General features: G+C 33.8%; 2 protein-coding genes across 2 annotated transcripts; both read right to left on the bottom strand.

Annotated features, from left to right (window-relative positions):
- Positions 1-5006: 5006 nt before the first annotated feature.
- Positions 5007-5730, bottom strand: LOC110733490 (60S ribosomal protein L26-2-like). The gene has a single exon (XM_021913546.1). It carries the CDS (start codon positions 5584-5586, stop codon positions 5134-5136), a length of 453 nt encoding a protein of 150 aa, XP_021769238.1. The 5' UTR covers positions 5587-5730; the 3' UTR covers positions 5007-5133.
- Positions 5731-7375: 1645 nt separating this feature from the next.
- LOC110733492 (ferritin-3, chloroplastic-like) lies at positions 7376-10581 on the bottom strand. The gene is made up of 8 exons (XM_021913551.1): positions 10136-10581; positions 9700-9783; positions 9548-9608; positions 9355-9442; positions 8223-8284; positions 8016-8081; positions 7835-7898; positions 7376-7703 (listed from the first exon to the last, which is right to left on the bottom strand). The coding sequence occupies exons 1-8, from the start codon at positions 10459-10461 to the stop codon at positions 7648-7650; spliced, it is 807 nt and encodes a 268-aa protein (XP_021769243.1). The 5' UTR covers positions 10462-10581; the 3' UTR covers positions 7376-7647.
- Between the last annotated feature and the right edge of the window lie 7904 nt (positions 10582-18485).

Below are 18485 nucleotides of genomic sequence, written 5' to 3' on the forward strand. Positions count from 1 at the left end.
TGCCTTTAAACGGCCAATTTACCAGTTTACAACTTGCACCAATTTTATTAATTCAAGCCTACCACGGACATTTATGACAACAAATAATGATCATATATGGTTCCAAAAGACATTATATGACCCCAATATGTATTCCCTAGAATTTAAAGACTTTTTGACACCTAGCCCCAAAGACTCCAAAAATTCTCAAACAGCGTGGATAATAGTCTTCAATTATTAATTTTTTGACTTTTTTTTGCCCGAAAATAACAATTGCCGAAATGTTTACCATTGTCTCTAATATCCTCCGGGAGTCCAATTGGGTGGGTGGATCGATCCAATTTGCCTTTAAATAGCCAATTTACCGGTTTACAACTTGCGCCGATTTCATTAACTCAAGTCTACCACAAACATTTCTGACAACAGATAATAATCATATATGGTTCCAAACGGTATTATATGACTCCAAGATGTATCCCCTATAATCTAAAGACTTTTCAACAACGGGCCCCGAAACCTCCAAAATTTCTCAAAAAGCGTGGATATTAGCCTTCAATTTTGGAATTTTTTTACTTTTTTCTGTCCGAAAATAAAAATTACTGAAATGTATACCATGGCCTCTAATATCCTCTGGTATTCCAATTGGGTGAGTGAACCATCCACTTTGCTTTTAAACGGCCAATATACTGTTTCACAATTTCCATCGATTTAATTAACTCAATCCTACTACGAACATTTATGACAACATATATTGATCATATATGGTTCAAAACGGAATTATATGACCCCAAGATGCATCCCATAAAATCTCAAAAAAATTTGATACTGAGTCTCGAAACATCCCTAATTTCTCAAAAAGCGTGGATTTTAATTTTGAAATTTTTTTGACTTTTTTTCTCCAAGAAATAAAAATTGCCGAAATGTTTACCATGGTCCCTTATACCTTCTAGGAGTCCAATTGGGTGGGTGAAACCATCCAATTAGCCTTTAAACGACCAATTTACTGAATTACAACTTGCACCGATTTCATTAATTCAAGCCTACAACGAACATTTATAACAACATATAATGATCATATATGGTTCCAAACGACATGATATGACCCCGAGTTGTATCCCTTAAAATCTTAAGCCTTTTCAACTTCGGCCCTCGAAACTTCAAAAATTTGTCAAAAAACGTGGATTATAACCTTCAATTTTGGAATTTTTTTACTTTTATTCGTCTGGAAATAAAAATTGCTGAAATGTTTACCAAGGTCCCTAATATCCTCCAGGAGCCCAATTTGGTGGGTGGAATCATCCAATTTGCCTTTAAATGACCAATTTACCGGTTTACAACTTGCACCGATTTCATTTACTCAAGCCAACCACGAACAATTATGACAACATATAAAGATCATTTATGGTGGCATTATATGACACCGAGATGTATCTCTAAAATCTTATTTCTTTTCGACACCGGGACCCGAAACCTTCGAAATTTCTAAAAAGTCATGGATATTAGCCTTCGATCTTCGAATTTTTTGACTTTTTTCGCACGGAAATAAAAATTGTCGAAATGTTTACTGTGTTCCTTAACACCCCTCGGGAGTCCAATTGGGTGGGTGGAATCATCCAATTTTCCTTTAAACGACCAATTTACCGGTTTACAACTTGCACCGATTTCATTAATTCAAGCCTATAACGAACATTTATGACAACAAATAATGATTATATATGGGTCTAAAAGACATTATATGACCATGAGATATATTCCCTAGAATTTCAAGACTTTAAGACACCGGATCCTGAATACTCCAAAAATTCTCAAAAAGCGTGGATATTAGCCTTCAATTTTTGAATTTTTTGATTTTTTTCGCCCGGAAATAAATTTGCTGAAATGTTTACCATGATACCTAATACCCTCCGAAAGTACAATTCGGTAGGTGGAACCAACTAATTTGCATTTGAACAGCCAATTTACCGATTTACAACTTGCGCTGATTTCATTAATTCAAGCCTGCCACGAACATTTATGACAACATATAATGATTATATTTGGTTCAAAACAGCATTATATAACCCCGAGATGTATCCCCTAAAATCTCGAGTGTTTTTGTCAACGGACTCCGAAACCTCCACAAATTTTCAAAAAGTGTGGATATAGACTTCAATTTTGGAATTTTTAAACTTTTTTTCGCATGGAAATAAAATTTGACGAAATGTTTACCATGGTCCCTTATATCCTCCGGGAGTCCAATTGGGTGGGCAGAACCATCCAATTTGCCTTTAAATAACCAATTTGCTGATTTACAACTTGTACCGATTTCATTAAATCAATCTTAACACGAACATTTATGACAATACATAATGATCATAAATGGTTCCAAACGACATTATATGACCCCGAGATGTATCTCCTAAAATTTCAAGACTTTTCGATACCGGACCCCGAATCCTCCAAAATTTCTCAAAAATCGTGGATATTAGCCTTTAATTTTGTATTTTTTTTACTTTTTTTTCGCCCGGAAATTAAAATTGTCGTAATGGTTACTAGGGGTGTTCAAATATACCCGACCTTATTGACCCGACTGATTTTACCGGGTATTTTAATTTTTTTTAAAAATTATCCGAGTTGGGTACCCGACCGGGTAAAATGATCATGTATTCGGGTCGGGTCATGGGCCGACCTGTGATGGTGGCGGGTACCCGCTGACCCGTGAGTTAGTGGTTTTTATTATTTTTTTATTTTTATTTTTATTTTTATAATTTAATACAGTATGATGAATGCGTCATATACGAGTAGTTTATTCGTGGTAGGGTTTTAATTCTCATCCAACCTTTACATTCTCTCTCCTCTAGTAGCCGACAATTCCATCCAATCTCTTTCTCTCTCCTTTTTTTTTTTTTTTTTTGCTCTTTCTTTCTCCATTGTTCTTCTGATTTCAATTCACCCCTCTACTCTCTTCTCACAGTAAGCCTTATAACTTTCTCTACATCTAACCCCAATGCATGCAAGTGAGCACAACAATCGGCAGTCACCGAAACATCTCACCTCACTATTCATCAAGGGTCGGAATCGGAGTGTGTTTGAGTTGGTTGATGAAGCAGGCTGACTTTTTGGTGGCGATAGATGGAGGCAGCTGCGATTGGTGGTGTATTGTTCAGTTTCTCATAATTGATTTTTGGTATTAAACTTCAATTTGTATATTGTATAATTTTTCACAGAATCACCCATTAATTAAGGGTGTGTTTGTGACTTTGATGTGAAATTTGCATTATCAAGATTTTATAATATCTAATATGTATAGATTATATACGGTACAGGGTTAGAGAAGAAAGATTATTTCCTTTGATATGTTTTTGATCTACCAAATCATATGATTATATGAATCCTATAAAATAACTCATTACATTCGTATTGTTTTATATGAATTGGAGCTATTGAATTGCTTCCAAATTAATTTTAAAGCCTTTTGTACTAAAAAAAAATAAAAATACCGGGTACCCTTTGACCCGACCCGAGAAATTCAGGTACCCAAAAGTCGGGTACCCGAGTTTCCCGGGTCGGGACATGGGCCGAGTTTTAAACTACCCGAAGATCCGGGTACCCGCTTTTTCAGGTACCCGAAAACCCGAGTACCTGGATTTGAACACCCCTAATGGTTACCATGATTAATATTACCGTCTGGGAGGGTGGAACCATTCAATTTGCCTTTAAACGACCAATTTACCGATTTACAACTTGTACGGATTTCATTAACTCAAGCATACTACAAACATCTTAAATTCAACCCGATCTGTTACTAATCCGACTCGAAATTAACACGACTTATTATTGACCCGACCTAAATTCAACCCAAATTGTTCCTGACCGAATTTCAAATCATCTTAAATGCAATTTAGACCACCTTATTATGTTGATCAAAGCATTTTGTCTAGGGAGACCAAGTCGGTCCAGGCCAGCAAAAGAAAAGAGTATCATCCTTAAATTTAAGAGTTAAATATAGTATATTTGTTGTAATTAGAATGATTTGTTTTAGGATTGCCTCAATATCTGCTAGATTGCTATGTTTAGATCGTACCTCTTTTGGTACTATATCTTTTAAACGATATCCCAGTGACTGATTGCATATACATGCTACAATATCACAGCATCTACATGCCTGTCTCACAGTAACAAAACTACTGAACTACAGAAGTAGTGAAGCACATAGAAGCTGGTAATAGCTAAATTCCATCTTCAACCTATGTCCAATATGCACATTGTCAAATCTGAATATTCTTAGATCACAATTTGAATATATCATATGTTAAAATGAGCAGTTAAGGAAATTCAAACTGTATCCTACAATCATCTGCATTCTAAGCAGCTCTAACTCTCTAAGCCTTAGAACTTTGAATAACGAACAAAGTTGAAATGAAATCATCAAGGAAACAACCTACAATAACTAAACAACACCCTGTTATTCTCTGAGCTCAGGCTTTCAAATTCTCATCAAGCGTTCAACAACGAAGCTACATGCCTACATCACTTGATCCCACCATTTAGAACATAATAAATTTCCTCATACACCTGACCTCACAAATATCACATATCCTTAATTGCACCCAAATAACAAGTCAGAAATACAAACACCATCAGTTCATTTCCATTACCCTCTTTGCCCATTTAAGCTAACAACATCTAAAGTAAACACCCACTCAGCCACTCCCCTGTTTCAAAACTCCATCACTGCACTGACTTCAACACAAACAGCTCAATACCCTTCAATGGAACTAAAGGCAACATTACCAAACTCTTTCATGCTCAATTCTCATAACTACAACAACAAAGTATAGCAGAATTATGAAACCTCATCCCTAACTAATCAAAGTCTATTAATCTATTATAATCACCATCTCCAAAAACACCCACATAATAGAAAGTTAATCAAGTTAAACACTTTAAGTCTTTAATAGACCACCAAATTCCATTTTCCTACCCTATACAATTCCAATTAATATCAGTAAAGAAAATTTATCAATCAGAATAAAAACAAACCAACATATAACAATAAAAATGGATAGATTATACCATATATTATGAACCAAATATCAAAATTTCTCAACATCAAATAACTCAAATATAATCCAAATTTCAGATAAACACAAAAACACATATCAAATTCAAAATCTAATCAACCTGAGACATAGAACCAGCAGCAGCAACATCATCAACAGTAAACTTTTCCTTCCTTTTTTCACCATTACCACGACCAAGCGCCTTACGTTCAAGCAACCCCTTCCTATCCTTATCAAGCTTCAACTTCGTAACAACAACCTTCGAAGGATGAATCCCAACGTTGACCGTCGACCCGTTGACCTTTTCTCGGGTAATCCGCTCAATATGGATAACCCATTTCTTACGGTAGCATTGGACAATTTTACCCTCGCGACCCTTGAAGGTTCCACGCACAACCTGAACTTCATCGTCTTTGCGAACAGGGATAGAACGGACATTGTGCTTGCTTCTTAGGTCGGCGGAAAGTGGGGCCGACATGATTGTACGGCGAACGCTTGATGGTGCCGTGAAATGAGCTTTCCGGCATTTTCTGCGGGAGCTTGATACTCTTGGGTTGTGCTTCATTTTGGAATTCTGGGTTTTTTCCCTCTCTCTCTCTCTCTGAAAGTTGCAGGGTTTTCTAGGGTTTTGAGGAGAGAGAAAAATTGAGGGAGGGAGGAAGAAGAAGAGAGTTTTAGGGTTTTGGAGATGTGTATTGACGTTGTTGGGCTTGGGCTCGTATTATAATCGTTAATCGATGGCTTTAGGCCAGGTTTTTTTTTTTTTTTTTTTTTTTTTTGGACAAAAAATATGTCTTCACCTAAGCTACATTATGATTTTTTGTCTGTCTTCACACTTTTTTGTTTCTTACAAAAATGGTCTAATGAAGTTATGATATTAATACGGTTTTATTTAAAATATGTATACTACATAAAAAAATTAAAGAAACAAACAAACTTGCATATATAGCATGTGTAAAGAATATAATAAAGTATGATATTTAAAAATAACAATTTGAATTTCGTCTGATTCACATACTAGTTACTCGTATTATCTATCAAAAGGTGAAAAATATCATGTAAATATGACATCTATAATAGAATGCAAGAAGCCTAGAAGTACTAAAGAGATTTTTCGAGGGTGTAATATATTTAGGGGTGATTCGTGATTGTTTATGTATGTAGCTTTGAAGCTTACTTGAGCATGGCTCAAGATAATGCTAATCGAAATCTTAGATTTAATCAAAACATTTGTTCAAATTAGTGAGAACCAATGTACAAACTACAAAGTGATCTAATATAAAAACTAGCTTCTCCCAAATCCCAATCAACTAAATTCTAGCTGCATGTTGCTTGGCAAGGCTTTTTGTTCATGGAAGCACTCTCCCTCCCCCTAGGCCCTTAACCCCTCAACAATAAGAGCGTCTTCATAGACATCATTGTTTTTCAAGGTTGATGGCAATTGAACTTATATATATATATAACCTTCTTTGCAACTTCTCTATTTTTGAGTCTCACCACGTTTATTGGAAAGTTAATCGAGCAGCAGATTATGTTGCTTTATAAGGTCACTATAGTCTTGAAAAGATTTCTAATTTAGTGCATTTTTCTTTTAAAAGTTTTAAAAAATAGTAACGAACACTAAACATGGCACATTGAGGATCAATGGAGATGTTTTGGAGCCACTAGCAATATATCAAGATTTTCCACAAGAGCAAGCTATTTTGAGCTCCAAGAGTGGTGCATCAGTGCATGTATACCCACATGAGCACAAGTTAAACACACTCACAATGAAGCCGGGCTAGTGAGAACACAATATAAGAATTGCGGTAGATTGATTTCCCATCCATCTTGACGACTGTTGCGTGATACAAACAGTGAAAACTTGAAAAGAGTTATGAGTATTTCGCAGCTTATTAGCTACTCCGTACTTCGGCACACCTATTACAAGTATTGAGTAATCAAATGTTTCAATCAGATAAATTGATGTCTTCATTTTTTTGGTCTCACAACCTATCAAGTCAACTAATTATCGGTGTGCAAAGAGATTTTCCCGTAGTACCTGACTACATATTCCACAAGGCTGAGAAGGCACAAATGAACCCCATGACATGATTAATAGCTTTCAAAATAAACTCAATTGCAGAATTTTAGGGTATGAAGTCGTCTATATAGATGGCCAGCACAAACCTTCAAGTAACTGAGCTTAAGGATTATATTTTATGGAGCCAAAAAATCAGCTACAAAATAGGACGATACGAAGTATCATTTTTGCATCTTTAATTTTTAGGGAAAAATATGGAGCCTAACTCCTCAAGACAAAACCACAAACTTTTTAGAGGGAAAAAAATATACAAACCAACACAACATGGGCATTCTAAACAAAATGAGCAAAATCAATTTTGATTTCAATTAGGCATGGAGGGTAAAAATAGCATAGTATAATAGTAAATCGCTTTTATTCTAACTCATATTTCCTAGCTAAATCAACTAAAAGCAGGTCTACATTCCATTTGAACAAGATTACCAAAGGAAAAAGTTTTGAAGCAAAAATCCCCCAATTCCAGAATTGAGTAGGTTACATGATATAAACTCTGCTCAATACTCCAATATGTCGACGAAATTCTCTTAACAGTAATCAAACTTTTCAAGCAGCAGCAGCGTCACCCTCGTGAAGAAGGGTCTGATCAAAGTGCCATACACCTGGGGGAATTAACCATAACATTAGCATCGATAATATTAATGAAACAAACAAGGAGAGCATCTGGTTTAAAAAAAAAGAAAAAAAAAACAAGGAGAGCATCAGTTTCAAATGAAGGCAGATAAATAATTACCATGTCCCTTGCCAATTCTCCGGAGCTGAGCTACATATTCTGAGATTTTCTTTATGGCTTCAACCTGCAAAGCAATTGGCAATTGGCAATTTTAAACATCAGTAGTGTAAATTGTAAACAGCAGTCCTTGAGCATATATCACAATATCTCATTCAATGTATAACCAAGAAAGTTAAATTACCTGTTCATTTAAGAACTCGCCCTCAATATATTCTTGCAATTGGACATCACTGTTTTTCTCAGCTACCTGAAATTAAGAAAGTTGGATATTATTGTCAGCAAGTCCTACTTGATAACATTATAAGTTTAATTTTACCATTCCTTAGCTACAGAAATAAATTTGAAAGACAAACAGCCAACAAACGAGGAATGGGTTGCTATCACTTACTTGATGCAGGTTCAACAATTTTTCATTAACAAGCTTCTCCAAGGACAAGGCAAGTTCCATAGCTGCATCACAAACAGAAAAGTCAATACTAATTACTTTGCAGCAAACTAATTTGTAGTCACACGGCTCACACCAAAGATGGATATGCATAGGCGCATAGCAGGACATATATCATGACTTGTGGCCAAGCCAATGGGCTCGGATGACAAACAAAAGTACACACGACGTTAATCAAGGATTAGGTAAGTTTATGACATTATTTATGATACGCTATTTAATCAATAAAGATTGAAATTGTATTGTTTGTTTAAACTTTAAAGGCGTTGCTGAATGCAACAAAGGAAAGACAACATAGAATTACGTACATCAAGCTTGTTTTTAAAACATCATACATCAAAGGTTATTTTTTGTTATAAAAACTACAATGTATATTGCTGGTTGGTCAACTAATCCAATGAATTACTTCTTCTGTTATAGTCTTCAGAATAAAAGTTCTATTCCCAAAACTATATAACTAATAGCAAGAAGTATAAATTTCGGACTCGAATAATTTAGAGGCTAGAGGAGAATTAGTAAGCCATCATTCCCCTTTCCTGCACTTCATTTCAATAACTTACTACTTCTACTTCCACAAATATTCCATATCTAGCACAAAATCAATCTGAGATTCAATATTACGTTATTGATTACGATCACATTTTTCACATAGTTAATGATCTGCCAACCTCCTGAATTGCTCTCTTACACCATCTTTTATTAAAGCCCAGAACATTTACCCTCCCCAATAAAGAAACCGTGAACATTTAAAATTGCAAGTGTTATAAAAGAAAATAAAAGTAAACATCTAAAGCATGTGATATCTATCCACGTTCCCTCCATGAACAACCCATTAAATCATTAATCCTTTAAAAAGTACATTAATGTCAACAGACATGATATACCCTACACCAAAAGCACACATCAATAAATCAAAATGCAGCACACGTCCTAGCTGAAATCATAATAGCAATATCATCCTCGTACCAAGTATATGCCAAATCAACTAAACAAACACAATCACAGATCTACATCTCAGCACGAACACACGAAACCAAATAATCGATGAATGGAAAGGATGAACAAGAAAACCCACCATGCAAAGCATCTCCTTTCTCTTCATGATCAAATTCAGAAAGTGGCATCAATATTGATTGCAACTTCACCTTCCCACCACGCATGTTCTGCAATCCACACAATAAATACATATATATTCTCAATTAATTCAATTACACAGCCTAAAATGACAAATTGAGCCATTAATTTGGGTTATTTCTTGTATAAAGTACCTGGTATTCCATCAATTTCTCAGCATGCTCTCTTTCCTCCTCACTAGATTCCTTAAAGAACCTAATCATAAAGTAGCAGGGATTTAGTACAATTACATAAATCAATGCAACTCAAAAAGGGAGAGCAAAAAAGGTAATTTTCGAGCGATTACTTTGCAAGACCCTTAAGTGCCACATTGTCTCGATCGAAGTAAGCATACATCGCGTGATAAACGTAAGAAACATTGTATTCCACACTGCAAAACATACCAATTTTGTTGAAAATGTCAATAATTAAATTACAAATCGATCAATTCTCCAACAAAAGCAGGGCATGAAAATATACAAGATCCATAAACAGAAAGAATTAGATACTGAGTACATCATACATCAAAGAAATTAGGCCGAAAAACAGATTATAAACCACAAATTAGGAAAAAAAATTGGAGCCAAATGTGAAAGGAAATATATAAATCAACGAAATGAAGATTAAATTAAACGTCAGAAATCATAATTCGAACAATTACCAGAAATTACATATATAGAAAATGAATAAAATGTAAATTATAAATTTAATTAAAGAAACAGAAGGAAGAAAATGAGAATTACTTGATTTGTTCATTAATGGCGGATTCACAATCATCGGCATACTTTTGACGAGCAAGAGAAGCCTGAGGAACAGTAGGAACCATAGAGAGCTCCTTCTTAACCTCCTCAAACGGCTCAAAAATGACTCCGGTCAAAGGAAGGCTGTTAGTTTCCGGCGCCACTGCAGAAACGGAGAATCCGCCATTGTTAGGGTTTTTTGTCGATGAAGAAAATCGGACCGAAGAAAAACTCAGAGAATTCGAAACAAAATTCGCCGATGAGAGAGAATGGGTTTCGCCGCCATTGTTGGCGAGGAGAGAGAAAGCTGGAGAAGCTCTGAGAAGCATCACGAAAATGGCGGAATAAAAGTTTTAGAGAGAGAAAGAAAATTGTAGAGAGAGAAAGTTTGGGAAGATGATGGAGAAGATGAGAATGAGTGAGTGAGAGTGAGTGAGTGAGTGAGAGTGAGTGGACGATGAGGAGATTATAAGGGCGTGTGGAGGGCACTAGGTTTAGAATGAGAGTCGTTGGATGGAGGGACACGTGACGGTTGAGATGAAAAGCGTGTGTTAGGCTTGTGTTGGGTGATTATTCTAGGTATGTGTGGCATGATATTTTAGGTGCTTTTAATTATGGCCCGTAGTTTATTGGCATTTGGCCGACTTTATTGTTGAAAAATGTGATGGGTAAAAATGAAGATAAAGTTGGAGAATTTTTGGAAAATTCGAGTTTAGTGGATGGCAATTTTTGGTGAGTATTTTATTTTAGATGCCTACTATTAGTACTATATGATCATTATTCTATTCGAAGTAAGAAATTTTGGCAAAGGGTATATTTATTTCATCTTAATTTTAGTTCAGTTAGCTTAATTTCAGTTTACTGTAGTTTAACTTTAATCAATTCAATTCAGTTTAGCTCCTAATTTCCTTCTCTCTTAAAATATTCAATTCAGTTCAGCTCAACCAGTTAAGCTCCTAATTTTTTCTCTCTAATAAAATATTCAGTTCACTTCAGCTCAATCACAGGTCCGTGAATGTGAACAAGCCTTAATTATTCTAATTCTAAATGTGTGAAATTGAAAGTTTATTAAAATTGTTTGAAATTACTTGAACTTATATGATTTAAATTCAAGTTAATGAGTAACAAAACTTTTATTTCCTTTTTTTTTAAAATGTTAAACTAAGCTGAATAAAACAATGTCTAAAAGTCTTTCATTCTTTCACCATAAAATAAAAATAAAAAATTGACGTATGGGGAGAATTCTTTACCAATAAGGTGTTGATATATTGTCGAAGGTTGAGGGTCTATGTATGAATATACAATAGGCTATAAGTTCGAATTCCTCGTGAGCCTCTACCGGTTGGAATGCTTTTGCCCTCTTTTGATATCCAATATTTTTACACTTAAGCTTTTAGTTTATACATCCTATATATCTATCAAAGAGTGTTTGTTAGGGGATTAAAATAAATGGTAAGGGATGAGGGGAATGAGATTAGTAAGGTGTGATAATTAACTATTTATCCTTTCGGGGGTAATGTAGGGAAAGAGATAGAAAATGGATTTTAAAAAGACCATATAATTTAGTAAGGATACGCCGTCATAGTTTAATAGTTTTCTTACTACACTTGAATACTTCTTGTTTGGGGGTAAAAATACCCCCTATATGTGGACCAATGCTACCGCGACACGTGTCCCTAAGCTCAGCGCTCAATGGGCCAATCAGAGCATGACACGTGTCACTCAATGATAGAAGGGTGAAAATGGGCTCTAAGCCCACAACCCTAAACCGTAAAACGGTGGGAAGCTAATCTACTTAGGTTAAATAACCTAAGAGGCACATGTCCCAATGCTCTATAAATACTGGTCATTACATCAGTTTTAAGGGATCCAATTCTCTCTCCAAGGGCAATGCCCCCCATTTACTCTCCCTTCTCTCTACTTTCTCTCTCTAAAATACATTATTTCGGTCACTGACTTGATCGTCGGAGGCGGACCTCCGGCCCCCCCGGGGTCCATTGTTTTGCAGGTGATCGGGTCGTTCGAGTGTTGCATTGCAGATCTGTCTCCCGAGGGACGTACACACCCTCCATTCGGGTACGTACAAAAAACCCCAAAACACTTCTGATACTTGCAAAACATGGGATATATAACACTTATTTATCCTTAACTTGACCACCAAATTCCTATCTTTATCCTTCCTCATTATCTCTCACACCAAACGCTTTGTTTGTTTATCCATATTATTGATGGTGGTAAGAAGGGGGCTCATTTGAGGGGGAAGATAAAAAAAATCCCTCAAACTAGTCCCATAAGCCTTAATCCCTATACCATAGGGATACGAGGTGGGAGTGATGCCACTACTTTATCACTTCAACCTTTCTAATACTTAAATTTATATTATTTTTTTTTAAAGGTAAAGAAAAATAGGACTAAATACTAAGAAGACTTAATTATATATTTGAATCATTGAGTGGGTAGCTCAAACGAAAAAAAAAAAAATAAAAAAAATCACCTCTGTTTTTCTTAGTTGACACATATTCCTATTTAGAAAGTTTTTTTAGTTGACACATTTTAATTTTGGATAATTGCATTTAATAGCTATTCCACTTACTTTTTCATTCTCTTTCCCCTCTCCTAAATATGGATGTTTAAATTGAAAGTGTTAACCGAATAGAAAAGGAAATACGTAGTAGGGTTTTGCAATTTTATGTACAGGGTTTAGGGAGTTATGACAAACAATCATTGGGCCCAAAACTAAAACAACTCAGTATAGTGCTGCTGCCACGTTTATGTATTGAACCTGTAGAGGTCAAAGTTCCAGCTACTTATTACTTTTTGGGCCACTAAAACTTTTTGGGCCACTAATCTGGGCTTTACGTAATCAGAAATATAAACTGAAGACCATCACATTTTTTGGTCCATTGTTTTCTGGACTTTGAAGTTTGTCCAATTGTGATAAAATAGTCACGTTTGAAGTGTTCTGGAAAGTTGGTGCTTAGAGAGTAGAGAGTAAGAAGTAAGAACCGGAGGAAAATAAGTAAGGGTCCCTCCCGGGTAGCGGGCTATCACGACTCATCATATCGGAGTTAAAAATATTGTATATATAAAAAAAAAATTCAAGGGTAAAAAAACTAAATAAAAATGCTACCCTCTGCTTTGCTTCCTCCTTTCACTTTCACATTTCTTGAGTTACAACTACTCCCTCAATCTCTAATTATTTGCCCCAACCACAAAAATCACTTTATTAAGGTTTTGGGCAAAAAAAATAGTGCACATGAGTTGACACAAATATCAATGAGGAGAGAGAGATAGAGAGAGCAAGTGGAGTATTATTGTAGGAAACCAAACAAAGAAAATCTAATTTGCAATTTCGTTTTTTTTTTCCTTTTCTATTTCAGGTAATTTTTAAGAACAATGAAGCGTTAATTTAAAAGCAATGGAAAATTTGCGAGGAAGGTCCTTTTAAGTAGACCTTTTAGTGACAAAGGCTCTTTTATAAAAAAAGGTGGCACAAAAGGTCCTTATATCATGCTTAGGTTGTGAGGAGCGTCCTTTGACCATTTTCCGGTGTTGACTTTTTTATTTTTCGGCAAAAAAAAATTCACATTTAAGTTCCCTTTTTTTCCCTCCCCTTTTTCCTATTTTCTCCCTATTAAACCCTAATTTCTGAAAAGATTAACACAAACTTCAATTGTGATCCCATAAATTAAAATTGAAGGCTATTTAAAGTAATTCAAGGGTAATCCTCCCCACAATGAGGGAAACATTAAAGGGAGCTTAATAAGTCACGTGCATTACACGTGGCTTTTTTTGACCGAAAAATAAAAAAGTCAACACTGGAAAATGGTCAAAGGACCCTCCACACAACCCAAACATGATATAAAGACCTTTTGTGCCATCTTTTTTTTTTATAAAAGGACCTTTGTCACAAAAAGGTCTACTTAAAAGGACCTTCTTCACAAATTTTCCTATATATAATAAAAATTAACAATGAAGAACTTCTGTTTATACTAACTTTTATAAGTCGGGTCAATTTTGTATGTCTATTAATGGGCACAATAGGCGAATAGAATACTTAATTGGTTTTTTTATCATTATAAAAAAACCACAAAAAGAATGAAAAACCATGCATGCATCTCGAAAATGAACAATCTTCTTGCATTTAATGAACCATATTGGAGCTTAGCAAAGCTACAAGTTTTAGTTAGTTCTTTTTGCTTTTCTATGTTCTAAAAAGATGTCTGTTTTCTGGGTTTAAACAACACAACCTAATTTTCATCAAAAACAGAAGAGTAGAAGAAAAACAATGCAACAATTTCAAAGAGAAAGTTCCCTCACTTCCATATATACTATACTGTTTTTTGTAGTCTCTCTTATTTCTAGGTTTAGGGTTCTGAAATCATTTAATGCATAGTGTTTTATACTAATACTGAATTTTTGTTTATTTTATGTACCTCTTTTTGTATACAGTAGTACATATTTGACTAAACTATCCAATCAATTAACCACTTCCATAACAAATAAACTAGCTTAGCTTTAGCTATATATATATATATATATGCTACATACATACATTATTATTACATTATATTGGTTGTAGTTATCAGGTATCTCTAGGTTTTTGCTTAGGTTTATTCGAAAGTAACATGCATGGATGTTCCAATTGATGATACTTAAGAAATGTTGGTCAATTTTGAATTTGGTAGTGTTAAATGCAATATCAGCTTGACCTTCGAATCTCATTATTGACATGATCGACTTATACTACTTAGATATTGATCTGATTATCGTTCATTTGTACATGTTTAACAGACAAAAAAGTTTATAAGATCAAGAGCATTTAATTAAAAGAGCCGATCGAGTGACAGAAAAAAAATATTCCCTAAACTTCATGCATGAAATTTAATACTATCATTATGTACTTGGCTTGGCTAAACTAGGGTTTTATTATAAGTTAAACAATGGATGAATTTAGGGACATGAAGGTTCATAATACTAAGAGAGACAAGATGTTAAGAAAAAAGTGCTGTGTTATGTTTTATGGAGAAAGACAAGAAATAGAAGATTTGGATTCATGTGACCTACATTTAATGTGTTTTGCAGAGGGATAAGGTTTAGGTTTCTTGGCCAACTAATTTTATTTCTCTTAATTAATCAATTATTTTTATTTATTTTTAATTTAGTTTCCCTCGAAATTTGGTTTTATTTCTTCCATTTTATAAGAAAAACCCCACCTCACAGCTTCTTAATAATCTAATGTCAGTAAGGTTTCATCAGTGTTAGAGTTAATTAGACAGAATTGTTAATTTATTGATTTATTTTCAAAGATAGAATTCTTTTTGTAGAGTTAAAGAATCTTCTTAAAATAAGTTGTTGATGAATAGTGTACTAAATTTTGTTTTCTTTAATGTATTCTGATCTCTTAATGTTAGGCTGGAGTGTTTTCTTTTAGTTCAAAAACTAAACTTAAATTGGTCTAAAGTGTACTTAATTATTTGTTGTATGAAAAAACAAGAGAGGATATATGGCCGACATAAGTAGCATAAGATTGATGGACTACTTCCCTTATTACCAACTATATATGTTGAGAATTTAATAAATCTTATCAAATTTGTACCGATATGTAAACTCTGGCCATTAAGAAATTTGTTGCAAATTCACAAAATATTTATCATCCATCCATCACGAGATACATTAACGATATACAATGTTTATATCGAGATTTTAGAATTTATTAACATTCATTATATTGATCGCTAACAACATTATATTGTGTACTTCAACCCAAGTGCTTTCACAAGATATCAAACCCTAGCTAATTTTGAAGAAGTGGAAGCAACTTTTTTTTTTTTTTTTTTTTTTTTTTCAATGATATGTTTGGCAATAATAGTTTATTGCAAATTGCAGGACTGATTGTAAACTATTGATATGATACACAATACACGTGTTGATTTATTTGTATGATCTAAGCCTAGATTCCTTATTATGACGGAATCTTTTAGATTTGAATTATACACTTATTAATTGTCAGATGTCTCACTTAATATAAGAAGACTCTTTGCTAATCTACGCAGAAATATTACTTAATTACTCAACAGTATGCATTCACATCTATCACAGAAACAGATTAAAATAACTTCGTGCATATACTCCTAAATGTTTGTTGATTAATTCCTCATTCTTACTTAGATATGGAGCTATAGATCAATACCACATTTGATTCACATTAATTGGGTACCATTAATAAGTTGAAATAGATCGATGCTACATTTGGTTCTTATTAATTCGGTACCATTAACAACTTGGTTCGATAGGTTTCAATAATAAATTTACATGTAACACGTTAGAAAATGTCTTATATTGGTGGAATTGTCCGTTATAATGGAACTTCATTTACAAACACGTGTTATTCTGAAAATAAAAAATATCATCAAACTAAGCTAGTACGAGAAATGTATGAAAGTTTTTTTTTTTAAAAATAAAAATAATGTATGAGTTACTTCTCTTTCTTGCTGTAAATCTACTTGGTATCTCTTGGTTATCACTTAGCAGAAAAAATAAATTACTCATAATTAATAATTCCATCAGATTAATTAGAATATGTTTGAAGTTGATCGTGTAAAAGAGTGGGCTTGGGGAATAGATATTGCAGGAAACCGTACCTTGATTTTTGAAATAATTAGTACTAATACAAATATGTTATAAAATGATCCATGTGTGTTAGGGTATTCCTAGTAACTTTGCATGCATGCATAAAGTACGCAAGTTGTATATAAAAATCTATCATGTCATTGAAAAAGGTAAACTAACCATGCTAATATATATTGAGACTAACTCAATAACATAATATATATACAAAAACTTAATATGTGATTTTAGATATTTGTTAAGTAGATAATGGATGAAAGTTAATATATAAGTATTAGAGAAGTCAAATTATTATGAGTATTCGAAAATGGGGGAGTATAATAATCAAATACTACTCATGTTTTTTGACGAGATTTATTACTTATTAAAATCAAATTATTTATGTTATAGAGCCATATAAGGTGTCATATTGTTTCATGCGTGATGCACCATCTTAAAATCGATTGGCAATCTAGTGATTCATGTCAAGCTCAGGTATACACGACTCAACCATAAAGAAGAGTAATCACATTATACATGACATGATTCAATGGTGTAATTAATTAAGTAATTAATTAAGTAAGTATAATTGTTGGTCCCACTCCCAAGTGAGAATATTGTACCCCTCTTAATGGGGGTATTGGGGAGGGAGAGTTTTGGTAGAGGTTTTTTGCAAAAAATGTGGAATTCACGTGAATGTCTGTTCTTAACAAAAACATTCACGTCGGGCCACCTCCATATTACTCAAATTTACGATTAATTACACTTGTTTTGAATTTTAATTAGTAGCTCTAAACTCTAATGTAATTAATACTGTTCAACCCTTTAAACAAACATCCTCAAAGACGGAAATTAGTGGGCCCAATTAAGCTAACCAATCACGAGCTTTTGCAGCAGTCAAACTTAGATTTTTGGTCTTCAATCTTTCTCTCTATTTTCTTTCTTTCTTTTTTTGGTACAAAATACTACCCCGTTACAGGTTATGTGCACCGATTTGACATAAAATAGAGAGGGAAAATATCTAATCGTTGCATATAACCTATAACGGAGGTAGTATAAAAGAAATTTATGAGTAAAAACTTAAAAATTAAAAACACATGCATTATCAAAGCTCTTAAACTCCTTATCGATAGAGAACATTAACATTATTTGAAATGCATAAATACTCTTTATTATTCTAATTGAGTAATACTTGATCCAAAAAAAAGAAAATGATGAGAGAAGATGAAATGTGCTCAAATAATCTAAGCTTTCGCAATAGGGATATAATAAACTATAATATCTTAGAGTCAAATCTATATTCTCTTACGAAGTATTTTTCAAGTGTTCTACTTTATTAACGGATCAGAGAGTTTTTTATACTGTTATCTATATGAATTAACGCACACCATATCAATAATCATCATCCTATGAATATAACAATACCTGATACTTAAAGAGAGAGGGGTAAATAAATTCGGATTAACGTTAACAATACGAAAACAAATTAATTAATTAATTAAGTAAATTATCAAGGAATACATATCTAAGAAATGTGGTCCATGGATGAGGGGTAGTTATATTGCCGCCCTAAAGTAGGAACAAGTTTCGGACAACGGCAAAGGGCAAAGAAAGAAAGGGAAAAAAAAAGGTAATAAGGCTAAAAATAAAACAGTAAACCAAGAATAGGGCAATTAGTCTATAAATTGTTTTTTTATATTAACTTGGACAAACCAACTAGATTAATCTAATGTTTATACACTAG

This window comes from Chenopodium quinoa, unplaced genomic scaffold, assembly GCF_001683475.1.
Source record: "Chenopodium quinoa cultivar QQ74 unplaced genomic scaffold, ASM168347v1, whole genome shotgun sequence".
NCBI lineage: Eukaryota > Viridiplantae > Streptophyta > Magnoliopsida > Caryophyllales > Amaranthaceae > Chenopodium > Chenopodium quinoa.

Excerpts from the sequence above, each read along its gene's own strand:
- LOC110733490 (XM_021913546.1), bottom strand. The coding sequence starts at position 5,586 with ATGAAGCACAACCCAAGAGTATCAAGCTCCCGCAGAAAATGCCGGAAA.
- LOC110733492 (XM_021913551.1), bottom strand. The coding sequence starts at position 10,461 with ATGCTTCTCAGAGCTTCTCCAGCTTTCTCTCTCCTCGCCAACAATGGC. Across the intron at positions 8,285-9,354 it reads GAAAGGAGATGCTTTGCATG|CTATGGAACTTGCCTTGTCC; the intron begins GTGGGTTTTCTT and ends TTTGTGATGCAG. Across the intron at positions 8,082-8,222 it reads AATTGTTGAACCTGCATCAA|GTAGCTGAGAAAAACAGTGA; the intron begins GTAAGTGATAGC and ends TCTTAATTTCAG.